This window comes from Corythoichthys intestinalis, chromosome 10 (assembly GCF_030265065.1).
Source record: "Corythoichthys intestinalis isolate RoL2023-P3 chromosome 10, ASM3026506v1, whole genome shotgun sequence".
Taxonomy (NCBI): Eukaryota; Metazoa; Chordata; class Actinopteri; order Syngnathiformes; family Syngnathidae; genus Corythoichthys; species Corythoichthys intestinalis.
The window spans coordinates 24,413,430-24,437,529 of record NC_080404.1 but is presented as its reverse complement, the minus strand read 5'-3'; the positions used below and the strand labels follow the sequence as shown (position 1 = coordinate 24,437,529).

Here is a 24,100-nt window from a genome sequence, read left to right as displayed (position 1 = left end):
TACTCCAGTGCGACTTCTATGTTTTTTCTTCCTCTTTATTGCGCATTTTTAGGCTGGTGCGACTTATACTCAGGTGCGACTTATACTCCTAAAAAAAATACGGTAAATTAATTTAACAAGCTCTAATTATGTTAGTAGCAATAAAATAATATAATATAAATAGTATATAATATGCACAATTTACATAAATAAAATAGCAATTAAAACGAAATAATAATTTCATTATAGAAGTACCTCTACATATGAAGTTAATTCGTTCCAGGATCTTGTTTGTGAGTCGAAATGGGAGTAGGATTTTTCCCATAAGAATACACTTGCATACATACAATTTCCATCAATTCGTTCCGCAGCCCGAAAACCTACACTAAATCTTTAATAAATACTGCTGGTACTATTGGAAATAGCAATTACACAGAGCAAAATAAAGAAATTATTAATAAAATATGAATAATATAAAAATAATAATAATAATAATAATACCTGTAATAATGTAATGAATCGGGCTCTAATGTGGCGAATGTGTTTTGCATGGTGTACCTGAACGCACCGCATGGTTGACGTGAAAGTGTGAGGGAGGACTTTTTATTTTCACTTTTCATGTTCAGCTGCGGCGGACAATAGGCATGTTGTGTTGCACATGTTTTGAAATAAATGATAAAAAACCTGACAAGGCTGGCGGTTTTTTGGCAATGTTGCAATCATGATAATTGTCACCTTAACTAATAAAGACTGGCGAACAGAGGTCGGAGGAGGATCGAGATCGTAGACATTCTACGGCCGTAATGCCGAGCCAGTTCAAGGACGCGCACACCACGCTCATATTTTTCTATCATTTCCAACTTTATTCCAATGTTAAGCCTCAACTTTTTGCACTAACATCCTTGGATCCCATGTTGATTTCTCTAAGAAAATCCACCGTGCGTCCGTCTTGCGAGAAAACAAAGAAACTGCAGCGCTGTCATAAATCGTCATATTTCGAGCATGTCGTCGGATGTAGAAACAAATGGCAAGTCCAATTTTATGCCGGATGTCAAAAAGACCGTGTGTCGAAGCAATAGTATGACCAGGTACCACTGTAAATATAAATAAAATAAATCACACAAAAAAATAATTAAGTATAACAGATAAAAATTCTGAAAAAATAACAAATAAATTAAAAAGAATATAACTAAAAAAGTTCTTGATTTTAATATAATTTAAATTTTTAAAAATTGATAATAAAACTTAAATTAACTCTATAATAATAATAAATAAAAAATGAAACTTACAAATAAACAAGTTTTTCTAAATTATTGAATTAAAAAAAAAACTAATTTTAACTATTTGCCATTTATGTTTTACACGACATTCAAACTGAAAGGCAATTAGGCTTTGTAATAGAAAAGAGTTAACTAATACACAATTCCGCTGCCTTATTGCATTTATATTCACATTTTAGATGTCGAACAGACTGCAAGGGGATTAATTATGTTTTTCTAAACATATAAGCGTCCCCAATATTATATCAGAGGTCAGGGAACTGAAAGGAGTGTGGGCTGCTCGGTCAGTCACACGCTGCATGTCAATCATTTGAAGGTCAATAACGGCAAAATCAATGAGCTCATGGCCGCCTCAGTCTTTGACCTTCCGCGGGGGACGTGATGACTTCATTTCTTGCAGCGACACCTACTGTAGTTAAAGGTGAGCCGAATGAAAATTGTGGGCGTACGTGGAGAGCTGGGATCACTTACGTTAGCTTGGATCAGAACCAGGTAACGTGTTCTCTCCTCGTAGTTGAGCCTTTCGGACAGAATGATGTTTCCCGATATAGTGTTTGCGACGCTTACAGTGCTGTTGGATTCCTGCGAAGAGTCATTAAAAAAAAAACAGCAAACATTTTAACCCTTTATAGGGCAACTCACTGGCCTGTCAATGGCACTGAAAGATGAGCATTCGCGGCCAGTTTAAATGAATTGTAGGTCTGTCATTGTCAAAGGGCCATAACTGGACTGCATTTCAACAGGAAGTGAACCAGAATTGCCCCAAAACCAATTGAAATGCATGACATGAAAAGGAAATGACCTGGGAATGCCCCCAAAAAATCATCAGGAAGTGACTCAGGGCAAAAAAAAAAAAATAAAGTCAATAAATAAAAAATATATTTATAAAATAATAATAATAAAATATATAATATAAAAAAGATGATCAATTATTATATAGTTTTTTATTATCTATTTCTGTATTTTCATGTTATTTTATTATTTTATATTTTGTCTATTATTTTTAATTACTGATTAAAATGAAATTTAATTAGTATTATAATTAAATTATAATACTAATAAGCATAATATTTAATGCTTATGGCTCGCCATTAGTTAATATTTGAAAAATACACATTAAAATATATTTTTTAGGATTTAAATAACCTATAAAGGGTTAAATAGTCACTTGCCTTACAAAGTGACGGTTAAAGCAACACTTTGTAACTTTTCAGTTTGGTCAATTTTAGCGACGCCGGTGGACAAAAGTGGTAGGGTTTTGCTTTAAAGAAGAATGCGTATTCCATAAGGACCAGCGCACATCCGAAAAGTGACGTAAAATCATTAACGAAACAAAAATCAATCTTCCGGTCACCTGTAGATGGATTAAACAACATTTCTGTTTCCAGCAGCTGTGTGAAGGATGAATAGTAATAAGGTAATGAATCCAGTTGTGGCTAAACAATAGCTATGACGGTTAGCAACCATGTGGCTTTGTCTGGCCAACCCCCCAACCCCACCCGAACTCATCAGCGCTGACGTGTTCGGTTAAGGGGGGGGAGGGTCACGCCAGCGAGTGAAAGCTGGGCCAATGTTTATTCTGTATATCCTGGTAGCCTCTCATTTTTTGCCTCCTCAGATAAAACTTTTTGTCTCTTTTCTTGCTCTGCCATTGTTGCAGCATTCATGCGAAAGTGTTCGCATTGACTTTTGTCTTTATAATAAATGGGGAAAGGGGCAAGTGACGTATGTCGTAAAGAAGCACCTGGTAGGTTTTTTTTTGTGTGCCACCCTCCTCAAATTTAATTGGTGCCGGTATTATATGTATTATCATTCTAAATTGCAGATGCACGATAATATCGGTCACCGATAATTATCGGCCGATAATGGCAATTATGACGTCACACAGATAATCCAGATAATAAAAAAATTCAACCGATAATGCAATCCGATAATTATGTACTTGATTTAGCCTCCAAATGTGCGCAACCAAGGAATTCAGCACGCCGCCTCCTCAACCCTTCCCCTCTCTGATGCCCCTGAGGGAGGAGGGGATGAGGAGGCGGAGTTACATGACAAAAAGCAGTTGTAGATTATGGCGGCTGTTACTAGCCTGGCTGGCACTGCAGAAGTTCCACGAGGCGGAAAGAAAGCGTCCTCATTCAACACCACTAACCCAGCAGCCATTTAACACTGCATCAAAAAGATTTTTCGAACGAATACGAGGCTGCTGCTAGCGGGAATGCTAAAGCTATTGTAAACACAAACTACACTAAACTACAGGGCTTGTGATGATACAGAGACGCTGTGGCTTTCCCGGAGTTGGGTTGTTTGGGAATGCAGCCCAAAGCGGGTGGTAAACTCGCATCTAAGGCTAAACACCGGCACGATTCCAGACCAATACTCGACAAGTAGCCGTCTTCCGACGGAGCTCGCCACTCTGGCCGGTCCAGCAGGCTGCTGCCGCCTCGCCATAGGCAGGACCTCAGGCGAACACCCCGGTTTCTCGAGCGTTCCCCCACGGCATGCAGGACGCGAGGCATGCGCCTCTGTCCGGAGCAGAGCCAGGGCCCAAATACTGGGGCAGGCGGATTATCCGGTACAAACGCAGCTGCCGACTCCGAGACGAGACGGAGACGATATTTTTTACCGAAATGACCCGAAAGCCAAAGCCCCGGATAAAAAAACTAATGCAGTTTATACGACCACCATTCTTCGTGGAAAACATGCCAATCACATCAGTTTCACCACGGACATTTGGACAAGTGATGTCAAGTAAGCAAGCTCATCATGACGGCACAGTGGTTAGATGATAATTTAAACATGCAGAAAACCACACAAGAAGTCAGCCAGTCAGTAGTGCATTCAGTATGTAAAATGACTAGCGGTCAGATGACTTTGTAACGCTGTCTTTATTTTCTGCTTAACAAAACTCAGGCACAAAACAACACGCACAGGGATGCGAGCTCCAACTCCGTCCAAATAGTACTGCCGTGTATCAGCTTAGCTGCTGTAAAGCAAGTGTTGTGAGTGCCGCAAATGTAAACAAAGCGCTGCAGAATGGATACATGAGATCTCCCTCTTTGGAGTTAATCGTTTTCACATTGTGTAACAAAGCATAAAACATTAGCAATCACTTTCAAATTATTTAACTTATTTGTCTGCTCAATTACAGTCGCAGTAGATAATCAAAACTTATTGCCACTTATTAACACTTATCAATTTAAATATGCACATTCCTGTTGTAATTAAATAACAATAATATTCTGTAGCCACAAATATTATTCAAAATCTTTCCTTCTTCCAACTTTTTTTTTTTTTAGGATTAAGTATAATAATATATTGCTTAAAATAAGGGTGTTAAGCTTATTTTCAGCTAGCTATTTTTTTCCCAAGAAATCTGAGAGAAATACATTTGAAGCGCTGGCAGATAATTTCATTTATTTCCAATAGATTTACACTTAAAACTGACTAGTTTTAAGGAGGTGTGTTTTTGCAGTGTAGTAATGTTACATACGTTGGGAATGGCTTACTTTTAAAGGCATTTTTGTGCAACTTAGGTTTTACTCTGAAAGTAATTGTTGCCAAAAGTTTACCACTACACAATGTCAGACAATCTGTCATTATTTTGATGTTGAAATTGACTACTTGAAAAAAAGAGCAAAAAATTATATTTTTGCACAGTAATATTTTCTCATATATAATTTAAAATTTTTCATAAATCTTTTAATAGGATTATCGGCTTGACATTATCGGTTAGAATGATGAGGAAATTATTGGTTATCGGTATCGGTTGAAAAATTCATTGTTGTGCATCACTATTCTAAATTACAAATAAAATACAGGTATATTTTAGCCATATAAGTTTCACTTGAATTTCCCACGCTAGGCGACTAATACCTGTCTGGTAACTGAGCAATCAAACCATACACATACTGTAACCACAGACTCAGTTCCATGTTGACCAGTTAAGCAAACAGAGTTAAGGAGCAGCCAAAGAAAAAATGTCAACAGAGACATACCGGGTCATTGGAGTTATACAAGACGCTGTATTCTATACGTCCATTGGGTCCATCATCGATGTCAGTAGCGCCATTTCTTCCTGAGAACCCGGCAAATATGGTTGTTCCCACCGGTGTGAGCTGAAAAAACGTGAAGTAAAGTCACATCAGCGGTCTAGGCCTCTTATTTATTTTTGTTGTTGTTAAGAAAGTGGTTATGCACGGTCATAGCCACTCCGTGCCATTAGCCCAGCAAATATAAAAAAGGTAAAATAGAACCGTCAGCAACCGAGGCCGCAGCTGAGGGCTTGTGCTGACTGAATCATAAAAATAAGTATGAGAATCAACGCGGGAGTCCTGGGCGCGGCGAGGTGGAGCGCCTTTGTGCGCTACGATAACACGCCGGACCTCAAACGTATGCGCACAATAGCAAGTCAAAAGAGGCGATTGAACGCAACCCTGCAGAGGAATTATCGGTTGAACCCACGCTCACTGCAGGTCGTGAGATGCGGGGGTGAACGCGAGGCGTGCTGGGGCGTACTTGCACAATGAACCAACACAGCTTGAATGAACTCATGTCAAATGCAGACATAAGTGCACAGCACTTTGCCAGAAGAAAATCAGGATTAACAGACCCTCCTGGAGTGGCTGTGATTGCTATTATTCTTACCATGACAGAAACGCCTTATGAGCCAAAATGTCAATAATTGGACAGGGACTTAGCTAACTTAAATTAATATGACCAACTCCCTCTGTAAGGGTTATGGAAATTACATCAAATAGTAAGATGTTGACGTAAATTGAATGGTGAAATTCTTTCAAATAAGCGAGTCTTCAAAACAGATGACCCCTCTCAAACTGACAGCTATGGATTCCAACGAGTGTTGCACAGATACCGATTAGAGATGTCCCGATCGATCGGGTCCGATCACGTCATTTTCAAAGTATCGGGATAGGCAAAAAAATATCGGCCATGCCTTTTTTTAATATATATATTTTTTAATTAAATCGTTTTCTAATTGTATTTAACGTTACAGACATAATATGTTCCATAATATGTTACACTCATCTCTATACTCGTCTTTAGTTTAGGCTTAAGGTAGGATTATCAAATTTATCCCAATAACGGTAATTAATTTTTTTTAAAAATGTATCACGTTAAAATATTTAACGCAATTAATGCATGCGTTGCATGAGCCACTCACGCATTGTCGAGCTCAATCTGTAATGGCGCCGTTTCACCAACATAGAGAGATAAAAGGCAGCGTAAAATGAGTAGAGTGAATTTTGGCAGCCTTTAGAGCCTTTTTTTAATTGGCTAAAGCCTTACTATCCCTCTCCCTACGATTAGAAATATCATGGGAAGCAATGTGGGGAAGCAAGGTAGTAATTGATCTTTTTCTTAACACCTTATGTTATTTCCCAACGCAGAGAAGATATATCAATTGGTAGCACTACGCACAGTCATGGTTCCACTTCCCATCATGCATTGGGGCATGGCAACAGTATCATTTACTGAAAGCTCAACAAATACACTAGATGGCAATATTTAGTCACAACATACAAAGTCACAAGTCTTTCTATCCGTGGATCCCTCTCAGAGAAATGTTAATAATGTAAATGCCATCTTGAGGATTTATTGTCATAATAAACAAATACAGTACGTATGTACTGTATGTTGAATGTATATATTCGTCCGAGTTTTATTCATTTTTTTTCTTAATGCATTGCCAAAATGTATATGATCGGGAAAAATTATCTGGAATGATTGGAACTGAATCAGGAGCAAAAAAAAGCAATCGGATCGCGAAATATCGGGATCGGCAGATACTCAAACTAAAACGATCGGGATCGGATCGGGAGCAAAAAAACATGATCGGAACAAACCTAATACCGATTCCTGTATTGGCTGATGCCGTGACTGTACCGCAACCAAGTTTTGGGGAAAAATATACGTAGTTTTTTTCCCTTTTAAATAAAATTACTGCATACTCTCATGTAAATAGGGTTGCCAGCCGTCCCTTGGAAAACAGAATCGTCAATTTTCCGTCATACCATCCCTAAGGTATTAGCTATTTTTTTATGTCCCAAAAATGGAATCCCTCGCTTGCAGCTGTAAGGCTCAACCCTCCTCCACCAGTTGTTGCGCAGTGTCAGTGAGTCAGTTGTGCTACATGATGGCTGGAAGAGGTGAAACTCCTGAACTCCCCCCCCATATCGAAGAAAACGAAATACGCTACGCTGGTGTGGGAATACTTCGGCAACAGAAAGGTTATAGACGGCCGCGGCTTATAGGGGGACCAACCGACGTGTTAAACATGTTTGCGGAGGCAATACCCCCAATATGATTTTGCATTTATACAAAATTAAAGGTTAGTAAACACTGTAATTTAATTTTATTCAGAATATTTCAGTTATTTTTTTGTTATTCTTTTTTTGTTTTAACTTAACTTTATACTTATGTTCCAATTTGCTAATATGTTTTAAAATATAAAAATCCTGTTAAATTTTTTTTTTTTTTTTAGACCCATGTATCTCAAAGTAACACATTTTAGAGCTGTAATTGCAATACCGTAATACCGTGAAGCCGTGATATTTTTACTTAAGGTTATCATACCGTCAGAATCTCATACCGGCACATGCCTAGTGTTCTGTATTAAGCTTACAAGGCACGCTTTGTCCCATATCATCATGAAAATTTAAAATACTGCCATTTTTCAGAGGATCGGAATCGGGTGAAAGGGATCGGGTTTTTTATTTTTTAAAAATACATTATGTTTTTCTGATTCACACCTGTACAGCCTCACTCTCCGTGATGCTGCTTTTCTTGGCCAGCAGTGCACTGTGAGTTTTGCTTGTTAAAGTTAACGATAATTGACAGGCATTGAAGCTTTGTTCTTGCCAGAGAAGCTTCACATCGCTACCTTCGAAGATGCTGAATGTGTCATTTAATTTTATTTAGAATATTTCAGTTATTTTTATGTTATTCTTTTTTATTTTAACTTAACTTTATATTTATGTTCCAATTTGCTAATATGTTTTAAAATACAAAAATCCTGTTCAATAGAAAAAATATTTTTTTTAAACCCAGGTATCTCAAAGTAACACATTTTAGAGCTGTAATTGCAATACCGTGATACCGTGATATTTTTACTTAAGGTTATCATACCGTCAGAATCTCATACCGGCACATGCCTAGTGTCCTGTATTAAGCTTACAAGGCACGCTTTGTCCCGTATCATCATGAAAATTGAAAGTACTGCCATTTTTCAGAGGATCGGAATTGGGCGAAAGGGATCGGGTTTTTTATTTTAAAAAAATACATCATGTTTTTCTGATTCACGCCTGTACAGCCTCACTCTCCGTCCTGCTGCTTTTCTTGGCCAGCAGGGCACTGTGAGTTTTGCTTGTTAAAGTTAATGATAATTGACAGGCATTGAAGCTTTGATCTTGCCAGAGAAGCTTTGCATCGCTACCTTCGAAGATGCTGAATGTGTCAGTTAGAGCTGGGAATCTTTGGGCACCTAACGATTTGATTACGATTACGATTCAGAGGCTCAGATTCGATTATAAAACGATTATTGATGCACCCCACTCCTTTTATTTTTTTTATTTTATCTTATTTTTATTTTTTTTATTTGTTTTGTACATTAGTTCCAAAATTGTTCAAAAATCCTCTCAGGCTAAACCAAACTACTATTTCAGTGTCAAGTTAACATATAGCAGTAAACAAATATACAAAAATAACAGTAAATAAAAAACTCCAGTCCCCATTCTATATCAGCAGCTTTAAACTACTTTCAATTAATTTAATGTTGTGAATCAACCGTTAAAGTTGTTAAAATTGCTCCTGTTATTCCATAATTTCTCTTTTGTCTACTTTCAACATGTGAAAGTTTTAAAACTATTTTAAAGATAGATTCAAGTCAATATTTTACCGATTTAGGAGTATTTTAGATAAAAAGTTAATTAGGTTCGCTTGGAAGGCTCGCAACAACAGCCTTGCAGGGAAGTGTACTGCTTTAAGATGGCGGCCGTTACTAACGCCCGCATCTAGTTTTTTGTAGATGTGCTGGTAACGATACCGAAGCTAAAATGCATCTAGTCTTATATAAATGATATCTACCGTAACATAATGTGGCTTGTAGCAGCTTTTCGGCAGCAGTCAGGCACGTTGTTTTTTTTGTTTTGTTTTTTATCTCGTGGCATGAGTTGAGCTAGAGCCGTGAGTTGAGCATTGGCGTTACCCGAGGGGCCGGGTAATGAGAAGCATGATGTTTAGCTACTCTCGCTCCGTCCCTAATTGCGTACCGAAGACCGCGCGGCGCGCTGAGTGTGTCCTACTTCTGCTTTACTTGGTATATTTCAATAATCGGAATTTGGATGTTTGTGAATCGTTCTCGAATCTTCCACGGCCGAATCGCGAATAATCTAAGAATCAGAAATTTTGCACACCTCTAGTGTCAATCATCGTTTAGCTTGTTAAACACAGGTGTGCTGTGGCAACCCATTGTGTGTGTGTGCGCGGCTGCTCTCAGCGGTGAGCGGATTTGAGTGGACTCACTCAATGAAGCATTTAATAATGATAAGCATTTTTTTATGTTATTCTTGTTTAAAAATAATTTGCATTACGAAAGCAGCACGGTGGGACATTACCATGTTTAAAACTTTTTTTTTTTCTTGGAACAACACATTTTTTTCCACAGAGCTGTTTCGTTAAGCTTCGCAGTGCTACCTTCGAAGATACTGAACGTGGCAATCATCGTTTAGTTTGTTAAACACAAGTGTGCTGTGGCAACCCATTGTGTGTGTGTGTGTGCGTGGCTGCTCTCAGCGGTGAGCGGATTTGAGTGGACTCACTCAATGACGCATTTAATAATGATAACCATTTTTCTATGTTATTCTTGTTTAAAAATAATTTGCATTATGAAGGCAGCACAGTGGGACAGTACCATGTTTAAAACTCTTTTTTTTCCTGGAACACCACTTTTTTTTTCCGGAGAGCTGTTTATTTAACCTTTTATTCAGCTTTGTAAAACATGTTTCTGAGTCTAGGAAACTCAGGCACTTCTGAAGCTATTATTTTTTTTATTTGTGTGAGTCAATAAACATGCTTTGGGCGCTTCAATGAAGTTCAGTGTTTGCATTACTAAATTTTTTTACCCCAATTTTTACACTTTTACTGCAAATGAATATCGGCTCCAAAAATCGGTTATCGGCTCCTCTAAATACTAATAATCGGTATTGGTCCTGAAAAACTTATATCGGTCAATCTGTAATTTCCACATTATATTTGGAGTGATCGCTTGCGAAACTGTTATTGCTGAAGGAAATATGAACGCACCTAAATTGTTAAACAACAAACAACAACAAAAAAGTTTACCTCAGCGTAATGTTTGCATGTTTTAAAAAAGTATATATTTAAAAAAAAACTGCACAAAAACACAAACACATATACAAAAAATGGCTCAGGACCTTAAGGGTTAAATTATACAATCAGATGTCCTTTTTTCCCCCCCCCCAGGGAGTTGGCAACCCTACATGTAAAGTCATCGCTATCATGGCTTGGTCCAGCGGTGGAACAAATGAGAACAGGGCCCGGGTACGATGAGTATAAATGGACTGTCCGAGGTAGAGGAGAGGGGATGCTATTGGGCAATTCTTGGCAGAGCACTCCAAACTTTCCGGGGCCCCCACGAGACAACCAGCTGGGCAGGCTGGATGAGGTATTTCAACACTATATTACAGCTCCGAGCATCATCTTACCATACTGTTTGATTCTCCCCTCGGAAAAAACATGTCCCCTCTACACCCGCAAACCGGACCCCGTAGAGGCCCGGGATTAATAAACTCTGGGACTCTTGCTGGGAGGAAGAAAAAAAAAAGTTTTTTTTTTTTTGTTTTTGTTTTTTTTGTCAGTTTATGGCTGCCACTGACAGCACAAGACGACATTTTAAGAGTGGCAGGGACGGCAGCGAATGAACGAACATTTAGTCGATAGAATTGAACACATTTTTAATTGGACTTAGAAATTACAGTGATAGTAAGATAGCAGGGTTCAACAGAACGCGAAAAGGATGCGATTTAGGTCATCAAATTCTCCATACAAAATGACATTGCTCTGCAAAAAGAATATAACAGATGATTCTAAATGTCTTAAAAAATGCTAAATTGACTTCAATCTGAATACTCGCACTATGCAACTGTAAATATGTTTTAAAAATTGTAATACTGCTACATACATGAAAGTTTTGCTCCTTACCTCACTGATCGCCACGTAGTAACGTGGATGCTGAAAGCGTGGCGTGTTATCGTTGCGGTCCCTCACCACGATTCGGACCTCGTGCAGGATGACGGTACCGACCAGCTGGTTGGTGCACTGGACTTGGACCACAATGGTGGTGATGTAGTTGGGAGGCTGAAAGAAAAAAGGAATGAATTCAAGCCTTTTTGTTGTTATTTTGCCTGGGGTTATCAAAAACCAATGCGCAACTTCATTTTGTTTTCAAGCGGACGTATTCCTAAGTGCAATATTTCTGTCATATGCTTCTGTTGTTGAAAAGTGCTTCCATTTCCTCATTAGGAGCAATTTCATCAGAATGGCTTGTTATCTTTGTCAACAACACCAATTGTGGCATTTCAGGGAGACGGACTATTCATTTATAATGCCTCGTATTTGTTTGCCTTCAAGGGGTTTTACAATTCAACCTTGATTTACAAGTTTAATTCAGTGAACGGCACTACAGCTTTTAACAACCCCTGCTGTAGTGTAATAAATAGTTTAAAAGTAAAGACCTACATATGCCGTTACTGCTTTGGTTGGTCGATTATACGCAAAATTTACTCATGTTTTTCTATGAGTTCAACTCCAAATTGAATAAACATGAGCGGATTCAGTTTCACTACAGTTAAAAAAAAGACATGGCAAGATATCGGCATCAAAATAGACATTATGCGCATTGAAACCCAGTTATAGTTTCATTGCCAGGTAACCACAAGAACTAAAAAAATATATATATATTATGCTCAGTTTAATCTTGAAAATAGATTTGAAATAAAAATTTTAAAAGTGAATGTGTTTTTTTTTTTTCTTCTCAGACTCAAAATGGATTGGATGTCGATTCCTGTCACTGGCAGTCATTCATTATGTAAAAAATTTTTTCAACCAAAACAAATTTAAAAGGGGGAGGCAATAATAATTTATTTTTTGTTTTTAATGACGATTGTTTGAGGCGCATCTTCAATGAATGGCCTATTTTCAAACTGTTTTCATATGAAGGGCGCACCTCGTTATAACACACAGTAGTAGTAGTCATAGTTGTTGCGTTATGCATCCACAAGACAAGGGGTCGGCAAGCCAAAATGTTGACAGAGCCATATTGGACTAAAAAAACAAATATGTCTGAAGCCGCAAAAAATTAAAAGCCTTAAATAAACCTAATAATGAAGGCAACACATGCTGTATGTATCTGTATTAGCCATGTTAGCTTACTATCAAAATGACCAAGTCGGCTAAAAATGCAAAAGGAGCATTCATGATTAAATGTTTATTTTGGCAGTGTATCCAACGCACTACGTGACTACTCTGTTTTATGATGCCACCTCAAGTTTAACTTCATTACAATATGCAATAAAGGACTCCGATTTTTGATGTCGTATTCATTTTGAGGTTTTGAAAAACAACAAAATGGAACGTCTCACGTATTATTGTCTCATTTACTTAACTCAGTCACTCCCAGCCATTTTCACCAGAGCAAGGCCCTTCGCTCCCGGGCCCTTTTACTGGATTTTGACTGATTTTGCATGGCCCATGTTCTTTTCGTATATAAACATGGAACCCACCAAAAGAAAGATTAGACGCTCCTCTTTCAGCAGAAAAAAGTTAGTTCATATCTTTTTCAATTCTTTAGAAATCAGCATTAGAAAATAGATTAGTTTGAGCAATTTTCCAATTTCTGATGAAAAAAACAGAAATTGAGCTTTTTGTTTAAAAAAAAATAATAATAATAATAATAATTTTGACTATTTGACTATTTTTTGCTTTAGTTACATCCCAAACATCTGAATAATGTTTTCCTTTTACAAAATAATATAAACATCAAGACAAATACAGCTTTTGATAGCAAAGTAGCAATGTATTTACAAATAAGTAACTGAGAGATTACGCTGTTGTTGCTGCGACTTTTCCATCATCGCCGCCTGTCTCATGAAGATGGATTTTTTTGAGTCTCTGCCGGCTCTGCTCGGCGAGCAGCATGGACTCAACGGCATCGTCCGCTGCACTGGTGGTCCCGGTCGTTCTGCTCGGTCGTCTGCGCCTGGCTTCCTGGACGTCCTCTAGGTTGTTCTCCATTCGGTCGTCTTCCACTGGCGCCCATGCCGTGTGGCCCGGCCGTTCGTTGCCGTTGAATCGGGTTGCAGGTCTTACCAAATGCGCTACTGCCATCCAGTGGCCAGTTTTATTGCTTTAAAATGGATTTTCAGCTTTGTGCTTTGGAGCTCGATTGAATCAGAACTTGTAAAAAAAAAACATTTTTATACGTAAAAGACGTATAAATACGTCTTTGGGACACTGAAACAATTAAAAGTAGAACGTATTTATACGTTTTTGGGAGCAAATGAGTTAAGTGATGATACTGTCTCATGTAATTTAGTGATATTGTCTAATGTACTTTATGGATGATAATAATTATGATAATAAATACTGCCATATGTTGTTTCAATGAAGTCACCCTTCTCCCGTTGTAGTCATCCGTCTACCTTGCCTTTTCCAGGCGAACAAATGATCTGGAGGGCAAACAGCCAACCAGTGTACTTCCGATAGCTCTCTGACTGGTTGGCTTCGTCACAAGTTAGTAGCTTGTGCTCAACTGAGCGCGCAGAGAAAAAAAAACTGGCTATCACAGGAGTCGACAAATTGAGCGAGAGATCCATTATTGCTCGCTCAGAATAGAGGCAGCAATATAACGCCATAGCATCAGCCCTGCTGATAGAAACGTGTGTCGCAGGCTATGAAGCAAATTTTCGTTGACAGAAATATTGAAATTTAATATTTATTCTACACATTTTTACAGCATTAAAACATCAAGAATGTTTGTCATTTTTGTCTTCCTACAGAAAACATATCAAAACAAAAAATATATTTCCCTCTCGCACTAGGAAGAGCTGAGCTAAAGGGAATGATTAACCAGTTGTATTGTAACCGTTCAATATCTATACATCCCGCTTGCTAGAGGGCGCTAGTTATGCAGGCGGTGTTGGGCTCTGCCAATTAATGGCGAGACGAAAAAAGGCAAGGAAGGAAGCGATTTCGGGCCGCTATGTTTTGTTGACGATCACCAACCATCCTCTCACTTCGAGCCCTTTTAGGGGAAATATAAGTAAGTTTAAATGTTGATAAGAGTGTTTGGTATCTCTATGTGCAGGTGTTGCCGTAGTTTGTGGGTATTTTTGAGATTATTTATGGTAATTCGGCAATGTATGTTTTAGCGATAATTGTTCTGCTTTTAGCTAGCTGTGGCCTGTGTAAAATGTGCTATTTCTGTCTATGTTTGCGCTTATGTAATTTTATCATTTGCTAAGAGCCTTTTCTAAACTGTCATTTCAGTTTCACACTTCTTTGCATTAAAGCCTGTCAAAATACAACACCTGACTGTTCCTTGAAGGACGAGATGCAGAGGAGAGTTTAGCTGGCTGTGAATCTCAATTACCGTATTGGCCCGAACATAAGACGGCCCTGATTATAAGACGAACCCTTCTTTTTCAAGACTCAAGTTTGAAAAAAATACTGTATGAACACCAAATTAATTTTTATTACAGAAAATAATTACAGTACATCTGAATGGACAAACATTGCAATAAAATAATGCAAACTGATTAAACTTGAGAGTAGCTGAGATCTGTCATGACAGAACATCGCTTCAATGATATCTGGCGCCATCTAGCGTCGTGAAACGGTATAATGTCTAGACTGTGAATATAAGACAACCCCCGCTTTTTCAGTCTTATTTCAATGCAAAAAAAACAACGTCTTACATTCGGGCCAATACGGTATAGCACGGGGTCACGTTGAGAGTAGCAGTACACCAGTATTGAATCCTATGTAAGGTGCATCGGATAATAAAACGCACTGTTGACTTTTGAGAAAATTGAAGCTATTAGGTGCGTCTTATAGTGCGGGAAATACGGTAGCTTAGGTGAAACCAATAGAAAGAGATCATCGGTTCCGTATGTCTGTATGTTCATGTTACGTGCCGTACAGCACAATAATGTAAAAAATGATTGGGCGTGGAAAAAATGAAGGCATCGAGGGCAGGTTGCACAAAAAAATGTCCAAAAAAAAGACAAAGATTTATTACAAACAAAAATCAAAATGTGCAAAAGTACTTAATTACAGAAGAAATGGTAACATAGGCTAAGTATCCCAAAAACATAACTGAACTAAAGTGGTCAGCAGGCAGGACCCACTGGTCATCATTAGGCTAGCCAACCAGTTTTTTATACTAGGCTGATGAACATTAGGCTCAGCTGGACAATCTGGGTGGAGAAAATGACTTAGCCTATTTTTTCTGTAATCAATAGGGGTGTAACAGTACACAAAAATCACGGTTCGGTACATACCTCGGTTTTGAGGTCACAGTTCGGTTCATTTTCGGTACAGTAAAAAAACAAAATGCAAAATATAAATGTGCTAGTTGTTTATTGCACACTTTTGTGCTTTCAACAATAGGAACATTGGCCTATAAAAAGCTAGAATTCTGCTCAAAAAGTAGCGGATATTTAAAGATAATAATCCAACAACAATTTGCCTTTCAGACCCTGCGTATTGGTCAGCTTTCTGAAAGAAAGAAGAAAAAAGAAGTCCCATGCTAAAGAGAAAAACAATCCCAATGACAAAGATTTTAAAATGTATTTTACAAATGAAATGCCTCAATGAAACATTTTTTTTCTTATGAACAGTTTTTAAAAGCTTTATTGGTCGATTTTCTCAAGTTAAAGCGCCACACAGAAATTAATAAATTTAGTTGTGTAAGCAGGATGTGTGTATTATTCTTGTTATTTTATTACAGGTGTTTTAGCTCATTTCAATTTATTTTATTTAAATGAGCTATTGTTTATTTTATTATGTGTTTATATTTTACAAATGTGATGTAGTATTCATTTATATTGTATATTTTATGTTGTATAACTTTAGTTCCTATGTGAATATTAGTTCCTACTTGTTTTGTTGTGGTAGGAGTCTTTTTTATTGAACACGGGGCCGTGATCGTTATTATTAGTGTTCCACCGATACCATTTTTTTGGCCCCGATACCGATACCTGGCTGTGAAGTATCGGCCGATACCGATACCATACCGATACCACCCCGTTTATATATATATAATTTTTTTATTTTTTTATTTTATTTTATTTTTATCCCCCCGCCCCAAAGAGCTACATAATTGGATGTGAAATCATTGCTATCAAGGCTTTGTCAGGCTGTTGCTTACCTTTGCAAAATAGGAATAAGACTAGTACAAAGTATAATACTAGCCCAACAGTAAGAAAGTAAAAATAAGTTCTTAATATTAAACTCTGAATGAACTGAGTAAACTTTTTTTAAACCTCTCAAAGGCCAAACAGTGCAACTTTTATGAAATTATTGTCACATTCTGCTGCTGGTTAGATTGTTGTTTTGTTGCTGGGCTGTTAGTGGGGGCGTTCCTGACGTCGCACCTGAATCCAATGCGGGCTCATCAACGCAGCATTTAAACACGGGTGAGCTCAGAGAAGGCTGCCGAGATATTTGCTTTGCTGATCGACATTTGACTTCTCGCACTATGGTCTCGCTACATTTGCTTGTTACGCCCCTGCATTGGGTTTTTTCTGTTAGTGTGCTGCACTCGTTTGTAACCTATACCCTGTGCAGGTATTTGAGTGTTTTTATTTTGGCTTTTTGGCTCGCTGCCTATCGTCTTAGTAACCTTCGAGTTTGTAGTATTGAGCTCCGTCGACCTGCTGTCACGGACTCCTTTTGTTATTTCTACTATCCCGCGATCGCGTGTTATTTTTTGTTTGCAATCATCAAACCCTTGTACTTATCCCCCGCTTGTTGTCCACTTCGAGGTCCAACCTTGTTTCCGCATTTGCGGACGCTAACAATTATAAGTAATAATAATTGACCACAGCATCCCGTCTCTCTATTAGCCTCCTTTTTTCGGGAGGGGGGGGGTCCCTTATTTCTATTTCTGAAAGGAGGAAACCCTACTTTGGAAACAGTTCCCAAATTACTGCAGCATTTCTTTCAGTAAAAGACAATAAAAGTAAAGTAGACGTAGTGAACTGACCAGAGATTGTTGCACCTGTCCAGCGCCCTTCCTCTGGATAGCAGTCCTGCTCTTGCAGGCTCAAACTCGTTGTGTTCATTCACGTTTCGTCTTCAAATGTTTTATCAGGTTCGGGGTATTGAAACTGGCCGATTTAACTCCACATCTCGAAACTCTCAGGCCGCAAATCTTGCACGCAGCCATTGATTTTAATTGACGGGATTTCTATTTTGAAATATTTCCCGACCGTCGCCATGTCGGCCATGTCATTGGTCAGAAGTGGCTATTGGCCCGTTCTCATTGGTCTGGAGCAGGCCAATAGCGATAGCTGTTTGGTGTTCACGTGTCATCACACAACACAGAGACAAAGTGTAGTGAGCGCCAGGAGAAAATAAAAAGGCTGCGGTCAAATGTTATAATAATGGACCGGTAAATGGTATCGGCGCCGTCTTTGTTGGTACTCGCCGATACCGATACCACCATTTTGGGCCGGATCAGCGCCCCCTGCCGATACTAGTATCGGTATCGGTGCATCTTTAGTTATTATTATAGCAGAGAAGACAGCAGGAAATCAACAAAGACAAGTCAACTGTGGCCCGAATTACCACTCAAGAGATCTGATGGATTATCATATTAGTTTGAAAATCGACCGGATCCACCATATTATTACACGAGTGACTTCCGGCCCGATCCTAGCTAGTAGTATTGATGCAGGAGGGCCGCACGTCTCGCGTCAAATAATAAACTCTGCCGTTCTTTTCACGTGCGTCGCGTTGAGCCGCTTCTGGGACGCATCTAACACGCGGCCGCACTGCGACTGGTGTGCATTGGCTGATTGACTCTAACGCCCGTGTTTCACTGCGTTCTCGCGGCGGCCACGTTGTCGCGCCGTTGACGTTTCTGGACTGTCCTACCGTGTTGGTCCTCATTATAGTAGAGAAGACGGAGTCTACACAAAGAAACTGTAACCCGATCGACTCACAGCCTCGAAAAGTAAGGGTTATATTTAGGGCTGTCAAAATTATCGCGTTAACGCGCGGTAATTAATTTTTTTAATTAATCACGTTAAAATATTTGACGCAATTAACGCACATGTCCCGCTCAGAAAGTAGTCTGCCTTTTGGTAAGGTTTACAGCAAGGCTTTTTGCGCTGTCCAACAGCGAACTCTTGTGGTCGCTTTGCGACATGGTTTATTATTTTCTTTTCTTCATTATGGCTGCACGACGTCTCGGGCTGATAATGTTGTGCTTATATGATCCTTGGACAAGATTTGTCCCTAAGTATGGTTGTTGTAAAGAATGTACATATTATGTTAATAAGCGAAATGTTATATTTTTTGTATGAGACGCTTTTTGTTTATGTTTAGTGAACCTGTATAGCGTGCTAAGCTAATGTTGTTGCTAATGCAATGCTGTGTACTTTTTTTGTTGTTGTTTCACTACGGTCTAAAGAGGACAGTGGTTTGAGGCCATTTTATTAATAAATCAGATGAAAAAGGAAGAAGTCTGATTATTAAGGCGTCGTTCACTAGCTGTCTAGCTTTGGAAAAAGTAGACGCTTCGGAATGAGGACAGCATAGACAGATTTAAATGACAGTAGAGTGAAATGCCCACTACAGTCCTTATGTACCGTATGTTGAATGTATATATCCATCTTGTGTCTTATCTTTCCATTCCAACAATTTATTTTACAGACTATATATATAATTTACAGAAAAATATGGCATATTTTATAGATGGTTTGAATTGCGATTAATTGCGATTAATTACGATAATTAATTTTTAAGCTGTAATTAACTCGATTAAAAATTTTAATCGTTTGACAGCCCTAGTTATATTACGTCAGAAACTCGTTAAGTACGCGTCCGTTCGGAACCGACTACAACGTACTGAAACGGTTCAATACTATTACATGTACCGTTACACCCTTAGTAATCAAGTACTTTTGCACGTTTTGATTTTTGTTTGTAATAAATCTTTTTCTTTTTGGGGGGGACATTTTTTCTGCAACCTGTTCTCAACGCCTTCATTTTTACCACGCCCGGTCGTTTGTTCCATTATGGTGCTGTTGGGCACGTAACAGTTTGAGTTCACGATTAGTACGAATAACGTATTATGTTTAAACTTACAAGACATGTTTGTCATATGAACTAGAAGAGATAATCAAATTTTGGCGCAATGAGGCCAAAGGTCACAGACTGCAAAAGGATTTTGTTTCATATTTAAAGGGTGTGCCCTCTCTACCAAATCTGGTGATGCTTCGAATTTGGCTGCTTAGGCGGAAGTCTCTTTCATTTATGTATTTATTTGATTTGATTATAAATGGCAGTCTAAGCATAAACTTAATCGCTGCCGTTGACGGCGCTAGACATCCAATCCATTTGGACTGGGAGTGCCTTTCTGGGTTGGACATCTAAAGTCGTCAATGTGAGTGAATATATTGTCAATAAATGTCAAACAATAGAAGAAAACTAGCAATGATTTCCTGACATTTTCATAATCCGCTGAGTGGCATTCGTGCACCTTCACTGTCACCGATAATTGCTTTTTTCCCCTGTTGACCATTTAGGTATAAAGCCTTTAATTAGTCCAAAATTGCAAATGGCTAATTGAGCCTATCAAGGATGTCAGATTTGATTTATGACCTCTCTTATCTGTCCGTTAATTGGAAATAGGAAAGATGGATGCCAAACCGTGAAAAATGATGACAAAATGCTTCAAAAACAGACACGGGAAATGAGGCCATTACTCTTATTTGCCTTGAAAGTTTGGGGGCAAAAAAATAATCTGGATTTGGTTTCTTCCTCTTTAAACGCCTTGATTTCCTGAATTAGCAGTATTTAAGGATTATGGAAATACATAATAAATATCGAAAAATAATTTGTTAAAAAAAAAAAAAACTCAAATTTGAAAATCAAACATTTAAAAATCATATATCATAAAAATATTGAGAAAACAAAAAGATTAAAATAATTGTGTCGAATTGATTAAAATATTTCAAATTAATTTTTTAGATTGCGTTGAATAAATAATTAAAAGATGTTTTTATTTCCAAGAAAATGAAATGGGATGAATTAAAATCTTCCTTTTTTTTATAAATACCCTTGCTGTTGAAAAAAAAAATTTTTTTTTTTTAAAGATTTTTAAAAAATCTTTTACCGTTTTTGCTTTCAATAATAAAAATGAATAAAATAATTAAGACCTAAAATCAAGGCCGTCGACGGGGTGGTAGTGGGGGCAACCGGGTATGTCGTCCCGGGCCTCAGGACCATGGGAGGCCCTGAATGACCCTGAATTTTACTTTATTTTACTTTACATTCACATATCACATTCACATATTTCTCTTTTATTTAAATCATTGTCTGATTAAATATTATGTTCTACTTGATATATACTTAAAAATATATTAAATATTTCAAATATATATTTTTTTCCTTTTTTTGCACAACTCCCCCCTGTGTAATCAGAGAATGGTTTGACCCCGCTCTGGCGCACTCAAGTGCTACGCATATTCTTGTCTTTGTCAGTGACTGTAGCTGGAGGAGCGCGAGCCTTCAGTAAAATGAAAATAATTGAAAAACTACCGACGCTCCACCATATCACAGGGCAGGCTTAACAACCTAGCCATTGTTACCAAACTGCACTTTATGGTAAATTGTGGTGCTCTCAACTCCGCACCGTAGTGCGGAGTGGACCAGTGATTTACTTGACTCGTTCGTTGTCAGTTTGTCCGGGTTTTCCTTCAGGAAGGTAGCGATGTGCATAAAAACGCAGGGAACACGTTGGCTGGCTTTTTGCTGGAACTTTTACTAACAATGGGGGACTCACAGCCACTCAACTCAGCGCTACCGTGCAACAACTTTCAACAACTCCTATCTCACCTCCTTACGCTCGCCCACCTCTTCATCTGCGCCAAATTGGTAAAGCCGGTCATATTGTAGGGGAGAGCGTCCCCTTGGGGATGACGGTAACACCATGCTCTCCATTGAGCATGAACTTGTTCAAAAAATGGATTTCACTGATGTTTGATGACTTTGCTGTCAAAACATCTAGGCGCATCGCTGTTTGAGGGCTTGATAACCCCAGGGGTGTGGAGGGTGCAGGCACAGGATGTTTAGTTATACTGTTTTGTTGCTTAGCAGGCAGGCATAGCACTGTCAGTTGTATTGTACTGTAGTCTACATGGGACAATAGATGGAATGTGTTTATATTGTGTCACATCACATTACGGTCTGTTTAATTTAACTATCCATCTCAAATTAAATAATTGTAATTGTAATTGTAAATTGTAATAATTGGTAGGGTTGGGGGGGTATGGGTTGCCTATAATGGTCTTTTGTCCCCGGGCCCCTGCAAGTCTGTTGACAGTCCTGCATAAAATACATATCATTTTATGTATGACGCAAATTAGGAACAATAGGCTTACATAATAATATATGTTAAAAAATAAACCTTTGAAGGCTGCTTTGATCTGTAGTTGTGAGGGGTTAATTTTTATTTTCCAAAAAATGTTTGTTTTCATTTTAAATGCTTTCTTTTCAATTCATTTTCTATCTACTGTATCTATCGTTCTATCTACTTTTATCTTTTTTTTTTTTTAGGATTTTCCAATTATTATTTGTATTTTTTAATTAAATTGTCTGTATATATTTTTTCATGCTTTTTATGCACTTATGGACTCCCCCGATGGTTTTTGAACTGAGTAAATATGTTAATTTAGGAAATTCAAGCATCAAGGGGTTAAAAAAAAAGGCAAGCAATTCCATTTAAGCGTCTGAGCCCGCATGGCTATTAATTTCCATTTCATCTATTCTTAATTTGAGTAGCTCCCTTCTTTTCTGGGGGTTTAAGAATTAATGACCTCAATAAAGAACAGGCCTGAGTTACAAGGAATATAAAAAGAAATGTGTGTTTAGAAACCATTCATCACCAACCGTACAGTAAGCGTGGGAACCTCGGGACACAATTGCGTTTCTTATTAACATACTGGAGGCAAATTATGCAAAAATATTTCTTACATCTCTGTCCAGAACCCGGCCAGTACTGTTAAGATAGAGCCGCTGACGCGTTGGTTCCAGTATGACCCAGTAGTCATAGTTGTCCAGTAAAGTCAACCAGATGGTTCGGCCCGGGTCCTGTGCGCGTCCATTTATCTGCATGTTTTCCACCAGAACCGTCCCTGAAAAAAAAGGAAGAGTGGTCACGTTTCAGCGCCGTTGACGACGATAGTAGAGCTGAAACGAATACTCAAGCAACTCGAGTAACTCGAGTTTAAAAAGTGATCCAAGTAATTTTATTCGCCTTGATGAATCGTTTGATTTTGCCAGTTCTGTGCATCACGTTTTGCCCGGACTACTTTATATGCGGGGCAACGCGCTGACATCACTAGTGAAGAGGAAGAAGCAATAATACCTGACTGCAGCCGACAGCCGCTACAAACGATGCCGACGTTGCTAAAAACTATGCCCACGTGATGCTACGGTGGTAGCAGGTAGCGTCTGATGCGTCTCATAGATATCACAAGTATACTAGTAAAGAACTAGATGGGAAATGACAGACTCGGCAGCATTAGTAAACAGCCGCCATCTTAAAGCAAAAAACTTCTAAGCGCTAATAAATAAGATTAATGTTACTGTCCCTTGCTCACGTAACGTTAGCCCTGCGGAGGGCTAGGTTTATATTAATTATGACTACTGTGGATGCGTGGCTAACGTGTCTCACATACAGGCTTTATTTAATCTGTAAAAACATAATGCTGTAGAGTGACGAGGGTGTAAAATAAAAACATAATAAAGCTAACTGTCAATTTTAGTTCAGTAGTCATTGCTGGATAAAACACCAAGTAGCACTGGTCCCTAATGTGCTCCAATACAGCAGGTATCATACATTTATTTTGAACACTGCAAAAACTCAAAACCCTATCAGGAATTACCGTTTAAACTAACTTAAAACTTAACTACAACTTAAAAATAGCCTGACACAAATGGAAATTCAATTGTAACACGTGGTAACACCTAACTTTTTAGTGATGTGTGTTATCAAGCAAGTTTTTTTGAGTGAAAGCCATGATTTTTTTTTTTTTTTAGTTACATCTGAGATCCAATTGCTGTTTTCAACAATGTACATCGAAAATAAAGACATTGATTGTCTGAAAATGGCTCAATATTAGGTGAAATTTCTTGTTTTCTCATGTATATTTATAATTGCTCTTTACCTAAAAAAAAATGTTGTATCCAATAGAGTTGGGAATCGAGTATCGAGCATCGCTGGGAACCGGTTCTGACACTTCGGTTCTCCCGGAACAGTTCTAAATTTTGAATTTCGATTCCATGTTTCGATGCCCTGACCGCCGAGCGGAAAAAAATGCTGCCAAAAACCACGAAGAAGCCAAAAGAAGCGCGTGTTTGTGCATTGCAACTTGATTACAACCATTGACACGGTGCAGCGGTGCTCAAAAGTTTGGCTTAACTTTACAACAACAACAAAAAACAAAACAAAACAAAAAAAAAAGACCAGTCAGCTCAGTGCAGCATTTGCAACACAACTATATCCTGCA

The 24,100-nt window shown here is 38.3% G+C and overlaps 1 protein-coding gene across 9 annotated transcripts in view; it reads right to left on the bottom strand.

Annotated features, from left to right (window-relative positions):
• Positions 1 to 24,100, bottom strand: part of LOC130923355 (protocadherin-15) — a 490,939-nt gene that overhangs the window by 229,669 nt on the left and 237,170 nt on the right. For all 9 annotated transcript variants that reach the window (XM_057849017.1, XM_057849014.1, XM_057849016.1 and 6 more), the window contains 4 exons: positions 22,563 to 22,723; positions 11,502 to 11,657; positions 5,261 to 5,380; positions 1,731 to 1,841 (listed from right to left, as the gene is read on the bottom strand). In XM_057849017.1, the coding sequence (XP_057705000.1) occupies positions 1,731 to 1,841; positions 5,261 to 5,380; positions 11,502 to 11,657; positions 22,563 to 22,723 (548 nt within the window). The remainder of the gene's footprint in view (positions 1 to 1,730; positions 1,842 to 5,260; positions 5,381 to 11,501; positions 11,658 to 22,562; positions 22,724 to 24,100) is intronic.